General features: G+C 42.0%; 1 protein-coding gene and 1 long non-coding RNA gene across 3 annotated transcripts in view; one reads left to right on the top strand and one right to left on the bottom strand.

Annotated features, from left to right (window-relative positions):
• tbc1d5 (TBC1 domain family, member 5) overlaps positions 1-16,827 on the top strand; it is a 24,674-nt gene extending 7,847 nt beyond the window's left edge. The window contains exons 2-23 of one of the 2 annotated variants that reach the window (XM_015023274.1): positions 1,296-1,347; positions 1,928-2,045; positions 2,635-2,692; positions 2,814-2,922; positions 3,071-3,160; positions 3,959-4,033; positions 5,105-5,172; positions 5,299-5,401; positions 6,270-6,358; positions 6,460-6,510; positions 6,609-6,678; positions 8,008-8,180; positions 8,295-8,437; positions 8,834-8,940; positions 10,894-10,979; positions 11,378-11,703; positions 11,929-11,991; positions 13,210-13,415; positions 13,526-13,625; positions 13,789-13,868; positions 13,967-14,224; positions 15,616-16,827. In XM_015023274.1, the coding sequence (XP_014878760.1) occupies positions 1,946-2,045; positions 2,635-2,692; positions 2,814-2,922; positions 3,071-3,160; positions 3,959-4,033; positions 5,105-5,172; positions 5,299-5,401; positions 6,270-6,358; positions 6,460-6,510; positions 6,609-6,678; positions 8,008-8,180; positions 8,295-8,437; positions 8,834-8,940; positions 10,894-10,979; positions 11,378-11,703; positions 11,929-11,991; positions 13,210-13,415; positions 13,526-13,625; positions 13,789-13,868; positions 13,967-14,224; positions 15,616-15,879 (2,619 nt within the window). In that variant the 5' untranslated portion in view covers positions 1,296-1,347; positions 1,928-1,945 and the 3' untranslated portion in view covers positions 15,880-16,827. The remainder of the gene's footprint in view (positions 1-1,295; positions 1,348-1,927; positions 2,046-2,634; positions 2,693-2,813; positions 2,923-3,070; positions 3,161-3,958; positions 4,034-5,104; positions 5,173-5,298; positions 5,402-6,269; positions 6,359-6,459; positions 6,511-6,608; positions 6,679-8,007; positions 8,181-8,294; positions 8,438-8,833; positions 8,941-10,893; positions 10,980-11,377; positions 11,704-11,928; positions 11,992-13,209; positions 13,416-13,525; positions 13,626-13,788; positions 13,869-13,966; positions 14,225-15,615) is intronic. The other variant, XM_015023275.1, reaches the window with a different exon arrangement.
• Positions 14,267-15,601, bottom strand: LOC106940512 (uncharacterized). The gene is made up of 2 exons (XR_001423117.1): positions 15,165-15,601; positions 14,267-15,099 (listed from the first exon to the last, which is right to left on the bottom strand). It is a non-coding gene; the product is annotated as an uncharacterized LOC106940512 (long non-coding RNA).
• Positions 16,828-17,280: the final 453 nt, after the last annotated feature.

The raw sequence follows: 17,280 nt of genomic DNA, 5'->3' as shown, positions 1-17,280 counted from the left end.
TTTTTTTTTTTGGCGTTAATGTTTTTTTTTTTGGGTGGTGAGGAAATGTGTTTGTTTTTTTTTTTTTTTTTTTTTTAAAGGAAAAAAATCTCTTCATCTGCACCTTTTTCTTTTTTTTACAGTTTTATTCAATAAATTAGAATTTACATGCTGACGCGTCTCGTTTGTCAGATTAAAAGTATCTTTTCATCAGGTGTTAAACATACTTATCAATAAGCCCACATTGCTATTTTTTAAAATAGTTTGTCTTTTTTGATTGGTCTGTGATATTCTCATTTTAAATGTCACTTTTCATTAACTGTAAGTGGAAAGTCATCATGTTTAAAATAAAGGCTTTCAAACATCCATCTGTGTGTAATTAATCTATATAATGCGTTTCACTTAGTGGTAAAATTCCTAAAACAAATGGGCTTTTTAAATAATATTCTACTGAATGGCTCTGTACCGTTTGGATCTACAACCCTAATGGAAGGCTAACATTATGTTTGTCATATTGCTTAGAAAAGGAAAACAACTTCTGAAACGACCATTATTCAACAATATTCAGTTAGAAAATTTCAGGGTACCTCTGGAAAGTGTGACTTTCGAGCATCTATGCTCACACATTACCACGGAGAACGTAGCTGGCTCTGCACAAACTTGTTTTGTAACCTAAAAGCAGCAAGAGAAGGTTTGCCTCAGGGAGGCCTTCTGTTTGGATGTATCAACATACCTCATCGGGGAAGTCGGCTCCTGGCTCTCTACCCAACTCCTTCTTTAATGACCCAGATTCTCTCCCCGTTCTCAAAAGTTGATGTTGCCATGATTTCTTTGGTCCTTTGCTGCCCAAATTGCAGAAACTTCTCCAGTTTTGTTTTGAAGTAGTCGTGACGGTGAAAAATATGTCTCCTGTTCATAAGAAATGCTGTGGGTTAAGCCTGACTATACACTAGTTTGGTACCTGGTTGGGCTTCGGATTCATAAAGGACGTTTTATGGTTCTCATATTTCAGAGACGCCTCCGTTTGTTTTCTATTAGAAGGAAAGTCTGGCATCAAAACATTTAAGTGATGCATTTATTTGCTTTTCTAATGACTTCATTAGCTTTGTCGACTCTCTTCATATATCAGCGTGAGCTCAGACATCTCCGGTGCTGCTTGTTAATTTCAGTCATTCTTCACCGACTATAACCGCTGTCAAGAGTTCTGTGAAGTCCGTATCGGCTCAAAGAAAATGGCTTAGCCTTTTTTTTTTCTTTCTTTTGGTTAGCTTCCCTTTTTGTCGCTGCATTACTGATGTGACACTTTCCTCCTGCAGAAACATCCTGGCCTTCTGAGTCTTGACCTGGGAGAATCTCGCGGCTTTGTCGGTAAGACTTAAAAAAGCAAGTTAAAAGTTGATTGTTTTATTTTATTTATTTATTTTTTTTGTGTCAAAGCAGAGCTCAGGTGTTGCTAAATCGACTTGGTCAGACATGATGAGGAACGTTGGTGATGAAGTTTAGTTAAATATCCTGAACGTTGTTGACTCATCTATTAGTAATCTGCAAAAACAATTGCTACTATTACTACAGACACAAACTGAAATGTATTTAACTGATTTTGATCTAATAAATGGTGACCAACATGGGGTAGAAAATGCACACATTTACATTTTCTTTGTTTTACAGCAACAACAACAAAAATTAAAGGAACTTTAGAGAGATTGGTTAAGAATTCATATAAATGCATGGCAGATTTAACATGTTTTTCCTTGCCAAAAACAAGAAAAATCTACCATTCTCATTTATGCACTACTGCAAGTACTGGTCTGTTACACAAAGTGCAAATAAAATGCGTGGCGTTCCAAGTCGTAATGTGAATGAACAAGAAAAGATTCAAGGAGTCTGAATGTTTTTAAATTGCATTGTAAAACGGTGTTTGTGTTTTGCCTCACTTTTCTCATTCTAGTCCAGCTGGGCCGCAGTCATGCAGCACCCCAACTTCGAGACCCGCCACCCGCTCCAGACAGACGAGCAGCAGGAGACCGGTTTCGACCCGCTTCACAATTTCAACAAAAATCGCAGCAGTATGTCAAACCCTGGAATAATTTGATTCGTTTCTAAACCGACAGACGCCTAACCGGAGGTTAGGGGGGTAGGGGGTCTCTAGCCAGTTGAGGTTCACGACAAATGTACAAGCCAAAACAAAATAAAACGAAAGCTGACTGAGGTTTGAGTCACAGGCGAGACGGGGTGAGCCTCGGGGCGAAGGATGTTTTTTAGGTTTATGTGGGAGAGAAAGAAAATATTGTGGAACTGATGAATATTCATTGTGAGTTATCTACTCCTTTAACTAATGCTGATAGACAGCGCTCTGACTTGAATGCTTGTTTACCTGCAGGCCAAATTAGACGTATTACCGCCAATAAAGAGCAAGAGGCAGTTTGCCACTTTGGTTTCTGTCATGACTTTCCCCCGCTTCTGGCCCGTTTCTGCTCCATTGACCGTAACGAAGCCAATGAAAACAAAAAAAAAGGAAAAAAAAGAAGAAAAGAACCAGTCATTTTTGGAGGCAGCTCCTGTTAGGAGTTTACAGGGAAAAAAAATCATCAAAGAAAAATTTATTTTTCTTTCACTTTCCAGCACTAACACCTCCCTCTTGTGGTTACCTTTCAGGAGGATCCCTTGACAGCAGCTTCTCCTCCCAGTCTCAGTCCACCTTCCTCTCCTACAGGTCTGTTCTTTCAGTTTCACTTGAACCTCTTCCCTTCTGGAGGACACTGCCGATTAGTCGTGGTGTCAGATTTGGGTCGAGCAGCCCAAAACCTCTTAATCGTCTTTCTCCTGACGTGCAGAAAAGAATGGGACGACTTGTTCCTCAACAGTAATTACCTGGCCAGGATCCGGCAGGCCGGCGTCAACGGTCAGCTGAGGAGTAGTCGGTTCCGGAGCGTTTGCTGGAAGGTAGCCGTCGAGTCGATCAGGCCGTCTGATCGAGTTTTGATTAAATAATCTATTTTACTTTCAAGGAAAGTAGAAGCTCAAAGTTTTTAAGTTGTGGAGGGTCAGATTTTTTTTTGGCACATTTCAATGCGATGTCCTGTGTTGGCAGCTGTACCTGGAGGTCCTTCCCGAGGACAAGGGCCAGTGGATCAAGAGGACCAAGGAGCACCGGGCTCAGTATGAGAAAATCAAAGAGATGGTGGGAGTGCCATTCTGCTCAAGATTTAGTTTATTTTTATTTTACTATTACTGCTGTATCACTACATTGTTTTTTTCCCCTTAATATCTAAATACACAGTACCATACTAAAATTGTTTTGGGATCAATCTTCGACCTTTAATGTACGATGATGTCGTATAGCCAGGCTAACACTTCCCTGGGTAATGTCTTTAGAAGTTATTTTCATACATCTACATGGTGTTCTTTCTTGATGAAGCCCTGTATTTTGTCCTCAGCGAAGACATGTTTCGCTGTAGTCCATCTGAGCAAGGTCTTTTAACTTTGTTCTGTGTTTACACTTCAGGATTTCTCCCAGTTTATTATAGGCCTGGCGGGCCGCCAGGCTTTACTTGTGCCCCCGCCAGGCTAAGCATTGCTTATTTTTTTTAAGTCTTTTTAAAATGTTTACATTTTTTAAGACTTTATCGTTGGTGTTCAGGTATTCATTTTCCAGTCTTTCAATAACGCATAATTATCAAGTGATAGTTTCAAATTTCTTGTCAACTTTAAACATTTTTTTAACTCAAAAACACGACGGGCTCCTGGATGAATGACGGCCCTAGCGCCCAACCACTGGGCTTAGCAAGTTTTCTGGGGAAAACCTTGCACTTCCACTTTGCAAAACAGTGGAAGGGATTGAACCGAGGAGCTGGCCCCGTTTCCAAAAAAACAAAATCAAAAACCAGTTTATTGGCCTCTCAGATTGTGTGTGGAAAGCAACTGTAGTCCTTCGTCTTTCTGTCCCAGAGTATCAATGTCTGTTGTTAATTTGTCACAGCACATCACTAACCCCCGTAAAGCTGCGGGCCAGCAGGACCTGGTCGTCAACAATCCGCTGTCCCAGGATGAGGGGGTGAGAATTTCTGCTTTTTCTTCGGGTTTTGTCTCGGATGTTAATGAGTGAATATTCTTAGCAAGTCACATCCTGATCTCTCAGCGTTGGTCCCAGATGCTGCTCACAGTTGCTGCTCTACTTGTTAGACAGTTCCTGTTAAAGAGCCACGTCAAATCTTTACGTGGTAAACAGCTGGAAAGCAGAATGTAACGTATGTAAAATGGTTTTTATGACAGCCTGCCAGATGTTGGTGCACATAAAGTGTTTTCTAGTGATTATAGAGATCAATATGCAGTAACAGGAAGATGGAGCGCATCATCCTAGTTATAAAGTCCGTATACTGGCTCCCTGTAGCTCAGACTTTAAAATACTGCTGTTGGTTTATAAATGACTGAAAGGCACCAAAATGAATCAAATATCTTTTGTTGATCTATCAACCTTCAAGACCTCTCAGGTCTTCTGGTTGTGGTTTCAGTTCTGCTCTGCATCCCCAGAACCAGAGAAGCAGCATTGAGCTTCTGCGCACCACAAATCGGGAACAAACCCCCAGAAAACAGCGAAACACCCGAAACACCGACTTCCTTTAAACCAAAACTAAAAACCCAGCTTTGTAGAGTTGCTTCTGAACCGTAAACAAATGAAACATTGACCAGCATATTTGATGTGGATGATTTTGCTGCTGGCACTGATCAAGATGTAATGTTTGTTCAGTTGTTGACAGCATGTTGTTTTATGATGTGAAGCATTTTGCACCGATTTGCTGCTGAACTGTGTACAAATGTACTTAATTGAGTGACACTCACCTTAAGTTGCTGTCTTTTTGTACTTTGAGACAAATTACGTAAAAATTTTTCCCCCTGGAAATTATGAAGAGGTTGTCTTAAAGTTTTCTGATGCTAAAAATCTCCCCAAGTTCCCTTCAGCATTTTATTCATTTATATCTGTCTTAACAAAAGGCATGAGCTTTTGTTAATCCATTAATTTATTCAGCCCACTTATTATCGTGTCTAATTAATGTGGCCGCACGTTTATTTCTCCTGCTGCAGATCCTTCAGATTTGCCTAATTCGTGTCTTGTTTTTGTCCTCAGAGTTTGTGGAACAAGTTCTTCCAGGATAAAGAGCTGAAGGGGATGATCAAGCAGGACGTTTTTAGGACGTATGCAACCGTGTCTCTGTTTTTTGTTTTGTTTTGTTTGTTTGTTTGTTTTTTTTATATATTTTTTTTAACTCACATTTTCTGCTGCTAGCATGAAATCACGCATTTGTTCTTATCCTCCTGCAGATTCCCTGAGATCTCTTACTTCCAGAACGAGGACGTGAGGACCAAGCTGACCGACATTCTCTTCTGTTACGGCAGAGAGAATGAGCAGCTGCTCTATAAGCAGGTGTGACCTTTTGTTTTCTTTCTGTGGCCGAGTCAGGGTGTTGATGATCATGATTTTTGGATGGATGAGGCGGTTAAAAAGTGTAGGGATTATTTTCTTAATCCATTTTCTTTCATAATCCCTTTTTTCTTTTCGTACTTGCTTGTTTTTCTTTCCCTTCTTTTCCTTCTTCTGCTTCCTTTCTCTTTTCTCTTACTCTCTTTCTTACTGTTTTTCCCTTTTTACTCTTTTTTCTTTGTTTTCTTACTCATATTCTGTTACTTTCCTTCTTACTCTCTTCTTCTCTCTTTCTTATCCTTCCTTTATATTTTACTCTCTTGCTCTTTCATACTCTTATTTATTTCTTACTCTTTCTGCATTTATTCTTTCTCTCCCTTCTTTTTTAAGAGCAATTCTTGCTCGTTTTCTTTTCTGTCTTCCTTTCTTTTTTTTCTTACTTTCTTTTCTGCCTTCCACTCTATCATTCGCTCTTTTTTTTCCTGTCAAAATGGCTACAAGCACCCAGAAGGACCCTGTAAAGATGTGGAACAAAGCTTGTAGTAGCGACACCTCGTCTCGGCCGAGGCTCTCCATCCTTGAGGAGCTCAGGCTGAGGAACAAAATGCCTCCGTAACCTTATCGTTATCGGTGTCAGTAACAGGTGCCAGCAAATAAATAGATGGCTAGTAAAACATCTACTTTCCAAACTGGAAGTGACACATGGCGGGGCATTGGCTAATAATGTCTAAATTAAAGCTGCCATCAGGAATTAGAAACCTCGTGCATCATTATTAAAAAGACTGATCACAAATGAAGCATGCTCCTCCGTCTATCGCTACCCTTATAGCTCAATCTGTGTGTGTGTGTGTGTGTGTATGTGTGTGTGCAGGGGATGCACGAGCTGCTGGCCCCCATAGTGTTTGTGCTGCACTGTGACCATCAAGCCTTCCAACACGCCAGCGAGACGGCCAGCCCCAGGTCAGTGTGCGCTGAATCTGTTTCCCTTTCGTTCCAGCCAACGTCTGCTTCTCTGCAGTCGGGAGATTCAGATTTTTGTTTCCCCCCCCCCCCCCCCACAGTGACGAGATGAAATGTCTGCTGGACCCTGCGTACCTCGAACACGACGCCTAGTGAGTGCAGAGCGCATTAAGGGGTTTTTGGCTTGTGCAAAGTGAAAAGTGCTGTCGTCTCACTGCTTGCCTCTCTCGTGCCACCGCTCTGCGTTCAGCGCCATGTTCTCACAGCTGATGGAGACGGCGGAGCCGTGGTTCTCCACCTTCGAGAGGGAAGTGAGGAAGGTCAGTGTGATTGCGCTTCGAGAAACGGCGCGCTGCGATTGTGCCGCCTTAGATTACACCGACGTTAAGTAATAATCCTGAATCAGAGGCCCCTGCTTGATTTGATGCCACTCAGCCTGTTGCCATGGTAACAGCAGATGCAGTTTAATGTGCAGGCTACCAGAGGATAAGCGGATGCTTTGTCAGACGTGAAGACTGGCTGTGTGAATTTCCAATATCTGTTTAATACAAAGACAGCCTTTGTATGAAACAGATATTGTTTAATACAATAAAGAGATAAAACATTTTTTTTTTAAAATAATTTTTCAAGAAATTATTAAACAGGGAATTTTGTCCTGGAAAAAGCGCCACTGTCCGCCTGCTTTTCACCTCGTTTAAAGTGAACTGCAGTAGAAAGTGGGAAGCCAACTGTAACCTGGTTCAGTTCTGCTGTGGCGTCTGAAAGCGGACCACGAACGTGGAGGCTGTGAAGTAAAAATCAAATTACTTGCCGCATAGTTTCATATAAAACCATCACGCTCGGCTTGGCAATTTAGGAATGGCAAGCTGTGCTGCTCGCAAGAGAAACGGTGCCCACGAAGACGATCGGCGCAAACTCGTAAGTAAACAAGCTCGCAGAAAGAAACTCAGACACGAGTGTTATTGCAGACAAGGCCGAAGAAGATGATGAAAGTTTTGAATTTAAACAACAGAAACGACAAAACGTTGACTCCGTTTCTTCTTCATATTCTTAGTACGCTTTGAACATTTTTACATCTTAACACATGACAGCCAAGCAATCTATTAATAAAGTCCTGTTGTCTGCAGAAATGAATTGAAAATTAACCTATCAGAAATAAAGGTTCATCTTTGTACAAGTTGCATTTTACAGTATTACTGTGAATCCAACTGAGGATCTTTGGAACTGGTGTGTTCAGGCGTCCAGTCGGACTGAGTTTGAGCTTTTTTTGTGTAAAGAAAATGGCCAGATATTCGATCTGTAGATTCACAAAGATGGTAGAGACACACAAATAACATCTGTACATATTTTTCACTCAGACCAGGTGAATTAAAATGCATGTCTCACCATTTAGATCACTATTTGTAAAGAAAAAAAAAAGAAAGAAAAAAAAGGCAATTAATCCTTTTCCTTCCACTTACAATTATGCGATGCGAGTTGTTTTATCACGGCGCAAAATTTTTTATTAAAAATGCACAAGTTGCAATGTGACAAAATGCGAAAAGGTTTAATCGCTACTACTACTGGTGCTGGACACTGAAACGCCTGCTGTTTGCTCACCAGTCGGGTGTTTATCTGCCCGTTTTTCATACGTTCATGTTTCTCCGCAGGGTAAGGAGGAAATGCTCACCAGCATCCCCTTCGCCCGGCCCCAGGACGCTGGCCCGTCGGTCGCCGTGGTGACCAAAGTGAATCGCATCCAGGACCTGCTGGTGAAGAAGCACGACATCGAGCTCCACATGCACCTGAACCGGCTGGAGATCGCTCCGCAGATCTACGGCATGTCAGTAGCCTCTCCTTCAGCTTAGCCTCAATCTTTTTCTCATCTCTGCACAGATGTCCCCATTTTGATTTTTGATCTATTTATTTATTTATCCCCACCCTCCCCGTCTCTCAGCCGGTGGGTTCGCCTGCTGTTTGGCCGCGAATTTCCCCTCCAGGACCTGCTGGTGGTGTGGGACGCTCTGTTCGCCGACAGCATCACTCTGGATCTGGTGGACTACGTCTTCGTGGCCATGCTGCTCTACATCCGAGATGCTTGTACGCTCCATTTATTGCCCAGATCCTCCAGTGAAGAAGCCATGCGTTGGCCTTTGTGGCATGTAATCTGATAAGACACTTGTGAGCTGAAGAATCACATTTACTCTGCTTCATTTAATCAGACGAGGTCGTATTTCTTGAAGCAGAAGGCAGCGATGCGTTATTTCTGTTATACATATAGGCAGGTTGGGTTATGTTTAAGGTTTTTGTTCTCCTTCGTAATCTATTATTACCTGAAGATGTGTTGCATTTAAATTTACACTTACAATTTGCACTTTAAATTCTGCAACAGAGACAGAACGTCGAGGGTTTTTACAGCTTGTGCAGTTTCAAACTTGTTTTAAAGTGCAAAAAATCTAGTTTTTTTTTTTTTCACTCTTGTTTTTGTTTTCCTAGTAATCGCAAGCAACTTCCAGACCTGCCTGGGATTACTGATGCATTACCCTCCCATAGGCGACATCAACTCTTTACTGCAAAAAGCCCTGTTCCTCCGAGATCCCAAAGTAAGCCGACACTGCACCAGAAAAGCAACATTTTGTTGTCTGTCCCAGCTCGCCCGCTAAATTCTGCTACGTTGCCACTCCGTTCAAACGGGGAACAGAAAGTGAGCGGCGTCGAAACAAACGTGGAGGGCGTTTACGAGTTCTCCGAGTCGAAGCTGTGTCTGTCTGCTCCTGCTCAAGGAGGGATTTGCTCGACTTTTCCTGTAGCACAGGGAGAAGGTTTGCCAAACTAAACCGCCCACGTGGAAAGCAGTGGGTGGGAATCCTCCAGCAACACTGTATCCAAAAAAGACATCTTGTTGTGCTGCGACACTGTGAATGAATGATAAGGGGGGGGGTGGAGGAAAAAAAAAAAGTCTAAAAAAATTGGCGTTGAATGTTTTATTTCATCACACTTCTTCAGCTGTTGGGCGGTTTTGACCGTGAGATCCTGAAGCGCTCCAAAGGGTTGGAGATTAAATTTCAGTAAACTGTAGGGCGTTGCCTGGATACAGCGACTTAAAGTTTAAAAACCAACACCAGGCATCAATACTGTGATGTCAGTTAGATGAATCAGAATAAATGCAAGATAGATTTCACATAATTGATTGTGAATTACATTTCTTTGATTACATTTGTGTAATTTTTAATGTATATTTACTGAAATACCTCCACAAATGGAAAACATACTTCAGGTTTATAATCTTTATATGGTCTAACTTGCTTTTATATATATATATATATATATATATATATATAATTTTTTTATTATTAATTATGTAAGACATGAAGTTATGTTGGATAATCTTAAAGCTGAATTTCTACTTCCCACTCTTGCACTGAGATTAGGTAATTATTTTAAAATAACAAATGAGGAAGATATTTTGTGTTCAGTGTATTTTTTATTTTTTACCTCTGGACCAGGTGCTTGGTCAAATAAAATGCAAAGATGATCCAGATTCCTTAGTGTTTAGCATTAATTAAACTTAACAAAGTTGTGTGTATGAATAAAACAAAGGGGAAAAAATAACAGCAATAGCCATAATGGCAATAAAAATAGAATTGGACAACCAATAAACTATAGAGATATAAAAATGCTTTTAGGTCAGCTGAGCCTCATAAAATAATAATAGATTATGGCCAAAATAAATTCAGAAAACCTGCTGCAGAAGGATATTATTTTACTCATGTGGCTATATTTCTTTATTTTGGTAAATTGAATAAAATGACTCAAGATCTCAAGTTGTTAAGCAGGTGCACAGCCTCCATGAAGACAACGGGTAAAACAAGAGTTCAAAAGTACTACAAGATCTGCACATCTTGGAGAATGTAGTTTTCCGCTCACTTTGCTCTTCATTGGAATAAAATGCTTAGTCAAAAAACTGTAAACCCAGATGGGGGGGAAAAGAAACAAAATTGCCCAATTTGTGCCTGTTCTGAAGTTTTCTACGAGTTTCTGGTATTAAAGCCCTTCAGAATCTAGTAAAAGTTTGTGGTTTTTTTTTGTTTTTTTTCATCCTCGCTTTCAAATTTTGCGGTTTTAAATTGCACTATAATTATAACTGCACATGAAGTGAAATGTTCTGAAATGGCCCAGTGTCGGGTAAACGGGATGAAAACGTTGCCGTTTCCCCACAGTGAAGGCCGCCTGGTTGCTGCGGCAGCTGCTTCCTCCTGATGCAGCATCAGATAATGTGGGACCATCTGACTGTCTAATCCATCCAGCCTCATTTTCTGAAACCTGTGACGGCAAAGCACTGCCTCGTTTAAATACTGGGTTGATCTTAAATTTCGGTCGGGTTTTCATCCAACGTGGTGGTTTTTTTTTTTTCTTTACAACCTGAATTAGCATCCGCTGTGACTCAGAGGCATTTTCTGTAGTTATGCAGTCATGCATGGCCGCAGCTTGTGGGTCGTTTCCTCTGATCTTCATCACACACTCACAGATTTTATTATTTTCTTTCTCTCATGCAGAACAATCCACGCCCGGTCAACTACCAGTTTCAGCAGAACCTGGATTACTACAACACAAGGGGAGCCGATCTGATGAACAAGACACGGTACAGAGATTTTACGAAGTTTGGTTTAAAGCTCCAAATGTACATGGTGATGCTTCACTTTAGTTGGCAGATTTTAGTTTGTTTATGAAAGTGTTATTAAATTTATTTTGACCTTTTCATTGATTCATGTTTCTCAAGTCGGTCTGATTGGTCTCAAGTTTATTTAGGTTTATTCCATTGCGTTTGTGGACTCGTATAAAAAACACTTATATTTATGACGACGTAATCAACTTACCACCGATCAAAGTCATCCAGTTCTTCCTTGATCGCGATCTAGCCGGTCTTTAAACACGTCAGCAGTGTTTTGATGGATGATGTAACGTCAGAATCATCCTGGTCAAAGTTCCAGATGAATTTTTTCCTGTTCATATTTTTGCCCTTCCCGTCTTCATCCGCAGGTCCGCCTCTACGGCGAAAGCCGCTCCGCTGAACATCAACAAGGTGTCCAGCAGCCTGCTGAGCTTCGGCAGGAAGCTCATCGCTCCGGCCATGTCGGGCGTGTCCACCAGCGTCGCCCCCATCAACAGCGAGGTGTACTCCTCGTCATCCTCCTCTTCGTATTCCTCCTCGTCCTCCTTCACGCCTCCTGCCTCGGCGCCCGCCCTGTCTCACCCGCTCTCTGAGCCCTCGGCTCCGCTGCCGCAGACGCAGACGCAGGTCCAGGGCCAGACGCAGCACTACCGTCTGCTGAAGTCTGAAAGCATGCCGGTCCACCTCAGCAAAGGTGAGGACCAAGAGACGGCGGGGAGTGGGTTGACAAATAGCTAATCAGAACAACAGACTCCTCCTGCTTTTCTCCCATATATTAATGTGTATTTTTGTTCCCAGTTAAAACACTAAAGTCTTCTCTGCATGTCGTTGTTAACACTGATGAGTGTGTGTGTGTGTGTGTGCAGCCACTGGGGTGTGTGGTTGTGGCTACATCAGCTTTGACTCTCCTGTCTGTTAGATGGAGTTTCAGGTGCGGTGTCTCAGGGCTCTCTCCCAGAACAGACTCTTACTGACACACAAGGTAACCGCTACCAAGGCAACCGCTTGTGTGCCATGCAACCCCTCCCTCCCGCTTCCTCCCCCTCTAATTTGGTTGTGCTTTTGCAACTCCATTAGCCGCTTTTTCAGCAAACGCGCCCGCTCCTCGTCTGTTTTGCTCGTGTGCTGCTGTGTAAAATGCAACTTGTTGCTGTAGAGCAGACCCGAGTCCCGCATGTGGATGTGACTGCAAGCCTTGACCAGCAGGGGGCGATCGCAGCTTGAGTGTGATGGATGAGTCTTTAGCTGCCATAAACACTGTGAACACCGACGTGTTTTTACTGCCGGATCTGATGGCTGCAAATATGCTTTGAGGTCACTGATGTATGGAATATATTTATTGATAGTTACACTTTGTAGGATCTCCGAATAGATCTGATTTGTAGATGTTTCACTGCAGCTAGTAGGTGGTACGGACTTATGTTCTGATTGTTTTTTTGTTTTTTTTTCAGACTCTGTTAGCCGTAAGGGAAATAAACCCTTGAAATACATTACTTTGTGTGTAATGGGTCTTTAAATAACGAGTCTCCCTTTTTATCCCTGAACTATCATGATGACAACAATGTCCTCTTGGACCCACTGACTTACATTTATTTGATCACATCCACGTGTCGCAATATCCCACAATGTCCCGAATTTTAGTCGATTCTTCCATCTGCATTTTCCCAGTTACTAAAGTCAGGAGAACCAGAATGTTGCTGAGTATTTTCAATAAAAATGTGTTGCAGTTTGTTCTTTTTTTTTTTTTCTTTATTGCTTTGTTTTTGGTCATTTGAAGTCAAAATCGAAACATAATTTCTGCTAAATCGAAAGGTCAAAGCCTGGGAGCGGTCAATTGAAGGGCAGAGTCACAACTTTTTAAAATTTAAATGACATGATTTGTTTTCTGACATATATATATATATATATATATATATATATATATATATATAAAACCCTGACTTTAACACCTAAAAAAATCAGCAGATACTCAAAGGATTCATAAAAAAAAGTTTTTTTGTTTTAATAAGATTTCTCTTTTACTAGCTATAGAAATTTCATAGTTCATCTGCTGTGCTTCATTTGACCACCCACACAACAACAATGAACAAAATGTACTCAAGTTTAATGTTTTAAGGAATAAAAATGTCTCAAGTTCATACTATTTTTTTTCTTCTGTTTTTTCAGTCTTCTCACCTTTTCTTCCCTCCATCTTCCAAAGGCCAAAGCTCCAGGACGGTCAGCTCCTCCCCCAGCACGGAGAGCCTTTCAGGTGGGCAGGGCCAGTCCACTGCGTCCCCGCCTCTCCCGCCCTCCAGAGGGAGTGACGTCAGCTGCTCGTCTCCTCCCCTCTCGGCCACCAAGAAGGAGTCCTTCTTCATCACTCGCTCCCGGTCCCACAGCAAAAGCATGGGCAAGAAAGAGACGGTGAGCTGCTTGCCTCGCTCTGCTCTTTGCTTAGCAGTAACCTTTTAATTCCTCCCCCTTTATTTGGGCTTTTTTTTGTTTTTTTTTTTTTTTTTTTGGTATCCCAAAAGGACGAGGATCTGGAAGCCCAGGTGTCCTTCCTGCAGGGCCAGATTAACGACCTGGAGGCCATGAGCAAGTACTGCGCCAAGATGATGAATACGCACATCTGTGAGTTCCGACGCGCCTCCTTAAGTTATTTATTTCCTGAAATGAAAAACACAATATTTATCTCTACATCTAAATTCTTGTCGACATTAAGTGGGGTCAGGATGTTTAAGTTTCGTAGAACTATTTGATTTGGTGGCATTTTAAGAAAGGAGCTTCTCTGCAGTTAAAATCCAGGAAGTGATTCTGCAAGAGCACCTGGAGAAAGAAGATGAAGTCCTCGTCTCTCTAGCTGGACTTAAACAGGTAGGGGAGGGGGGAATTTTTTAAATTACGGATCGTACAGTTCGACTCTCCAGGCTTCTGCTTTTTCCGTTTGTTTTAATGTAATAAAATGTCGTCAGATCAAAGACATCCTGAAGGGAGCGTTACGCTTCAACCAGAGTCAGCTGGAGGCCGAGGAGAACGAGGAGATCACCATCGCCGATGACCACTACACCTCCACCGCCGCAGCGACGGAAACCTCCCTGGACAGCGCGCGTTACCACCGCGAACGGCTTCAAGGAGGCGACGGCACGCAGAGCAGAGACTCCTACCTGGACCGGGGCGCGAGTACGGACGAGAGGGACGGGGAGACGACCACGACTCCGCCTGAGCAGCAGGTTGTTAGATCGTTAGTCCTCCTCTTGACAGCTGTAAAAGTGTTTTTATATCGCTTGAAGGCCCTTAGGTGAAAACAACTAATTGTTTATTACTTTGGGATTTCATGTGCTTGGTCGGTTTTAAAAAAACTGGTAGCAATAAACATGTGAAAAGTGTGGAATGCATTTGGAGTCGGTACATTTAAACACCTTTTACTTCAGCCACTGCAACAAAACGGTAAGAATTTGTGCTCAGCATTGTTGCGTAGTTATTTTATCTCATGCCCCCCCTGAATTGAAATACTGTTGAGAATCAGATCATATTTATTTACATGTACAAACCATTGGCACCGATTCCATAACATTATAATCAAAACAGATTAATAAAATGAGTTGCAGCTCATTTTATGAGCCTCAAAACAAGTTCCAAGTTCAATTTATTAACTCAGTGATTCAACACAGTAAAACTTTTTTAAACTTTTAATCGGTAAAGGTAATTAGCGCATTGATAACATAAGTTACCAATGTTTTTTGGGGTGGGGGGCAATTTCTTAAGCTTTCTTTTTCAAAAGGTATAGCTTTTTAACATTGTGCAAAACTTGCAACAATATTGATTACAGCAACTTGTCAGAAGTGATGAACAGTACCTAACATTTTGCATTCACAGTAGGCTTCCCCTGTGCACCCCCCGAAGCTTTTTTTTTTTTTTCCTAATAATTTTACCGGCAATGTTGCGATTGTATACTGCCGATAGTATTACTATTCTCGTAATATTATGACTTTATTCAAAAAAAATAAAAAATAAATCGTAGTCCGGCCTTAATACTCCATATTACTTCATTTACTTACTAAATTCTGACTCCGTTTTTCTTCTCAAGGTCACAAACTTCGTTTCTCTTGTATGGAGATATGTTTCAATAATCCGCGCTTGTTTCCTCCATTAGCTTAGCTCTGTTTACACCGGCCGTAGGCTATTTCTTCCACTGGCTTGCGCAGATGGCCTGTTGATTAATTTGAACACTGCCGCCACCTAGTGACCGGAGGTTTGTTTGTCGAGCATGAATAAAGTCCTGCTTCTCGTGCAAGAAGTACCGATGTACGACAATGTTAAAGTTTGCCACAGACTTTCAGTTAGATTTAAACACGTGAAGAACTTTTGATCAATATAATTCCTTTTTAGCTTTTGGCTGCATGTTTAGGGTGGCCGTTCTGGTGGAAGTGAACCTCCACTACAGTGTTTTGCAGCCTCTGTATGTATCATCATCCACACTGAGCATCTCGCCTTACCCTGCTAAAGAACAATATCCCCTATGAAAATGTTAAAGGGGTACAAATATTTTTGCACGCCAATGTATGTGACCTCTGCTTGTATATGTACACAATGTTGATCTCTTTAAATCTCTTGCCTACAGGTGGCATCGTCTCTGGGCTCCGAGGGAAAGAACTGGGACGATTACATCCTGGTGTCTCAGGACGAAGACCTGCTAGCCGAAGGAAAGCTGCCGCTGCCGGCGAGGCGAGGGCGCGCCGCCGTGCGAATGGAGCCCGAGGGCTCATCCGGGACTTTTCACGACCCCTTGACGACTGGTGCCACATCGGGCTCCTCCAGCCCGGAGGAGGGCTCCACCAACAGCAAGGACTCCGACTTCACCATAGTTAACCCCAACGACCTGTGAACGGACGGCAGTTCTCCCTCTATTGCACCCGTTCTGGAGGTCTGACGAAACTGAGTTCACAGGGTCAGGAACCACCTGCTGTTGGTGCCATACCACTAAAACGTTGCACATGTGGACTGTGACATGGAGAGTCACAAACGCCCCTACTCTTCATCGCTTTAGCCGTCATCTGTACCATGCAAGTCCTGTCTGAACTGATGCTGTAAGCTGTCTCATCCAATGCCTGCTAGGCCTTTTTATGGATTGCTTCCCCCCCCTCTCCCCATCACCTGTTTCCCATTATGATTATTGTAGTGCCCTTCTCTGTAGAGAGAGGGCACTGTTGGACTGCTTTACTCCATCACTACACGGTTATTCTGAAGGACCTGAGACTGCAGTTTTCCTGCAGGGGAAAACGTTCTCCTCCTGCTGTGCTGATTAAGAGTGCGAGGATGTTTTTGTATGAATGTGGAGATCCAGCCATACTTCTGCCTGTGGTGTGTATGCGTGTGCGTCCTCGTGGAGGACGCCGTCTTCTCCAATACTGTAACAAAAAAAAAGGACGAGGTCCTCCGCGTCGTCGTCGAGGGCAGCTTTCTCCCGCTTCTAAACCAGTGCCTCTGACCATTCTTCTCTCAGCCAAACAAAACCTAACTCTGTGATCTTTTTTTTTTTTTCTTAGATTTTTTTTTTTATTGTCTAGAATGAATATTTTTTAACCCTTTAGATTGTTGATTTTCAAGATAAAGTGATTAAATTAAGGAATGAGTCTGATTTAACTTTGTTTTTAGATCTCATCTAGTTGCGGACATTTTAATGTGACAAGTCGGTTCTCACGTCTGATGTGGGTTGTTCCTCCTGTTCTGTGCGAATCATGTGCGGCGGCACGCAGAGAATGTTCCTCCAGCTGCCCGTTCAGCGTAATTAAACCTAGATCAATAAAACTATATTGCTCTTGCAACAAGCTGACTGCTGTCTGGGGAGTACTTCTCTTACTTTTAAAACACATTAAGCCATTGAGGTTGAGCGGATTTTGTTTTAGCCAGCTGTCCGATATTTATAAATGCTTTATTCTCATCTGCTTGATTAATGTCCATTTGTCAAGAAACAATCAGGGCATTCTTGTTTTATAAACATTTTTAACTTTAGGTTTGTACGAAGTAGTTGTAAGAAGATTTGATGGAAAGGTCTTGCCCTGTTTTACTAACGAACACCTATAGCTTGGATAACGGTTTTACTTTTTGGAGTTATGCTGAAACTATTCTTGAAGTCTTCATGTATCCAAACAATATATATATATTTTTTCTGATTTTCTAATATGCACCCGAGTATGGGAAACTTCATTGAACCCCATATATTCAAAGAAAACAATCCACACCATGATGCTACCACCTATATAAGTTCAGTCCATTTACCATTTAT

The sequence above is a fragment of the Poecilia latipinna genome, unplaced genomic scaffold (assembly GCF_001443285.1).
Source record: "Poecilia latipinna isolate Pla-1442-1.1 unplaced genomic scaffold, P_latipinna-1.0 Scaffold3258, whole genome shotgun sequence".
Classification (NCBI taxonomy): Eukaryota; Metazoa; Chordata; class Actinopteri; order Cyprinodontiformes; family Poeciliidae; genus Poecilia; species Poecilia latipinna.
The sequence above is the reverse complement of the archived record's forward strand: the minus strand, read 5'-3'. Positions and strand labels throughout refer to the sequence as shown.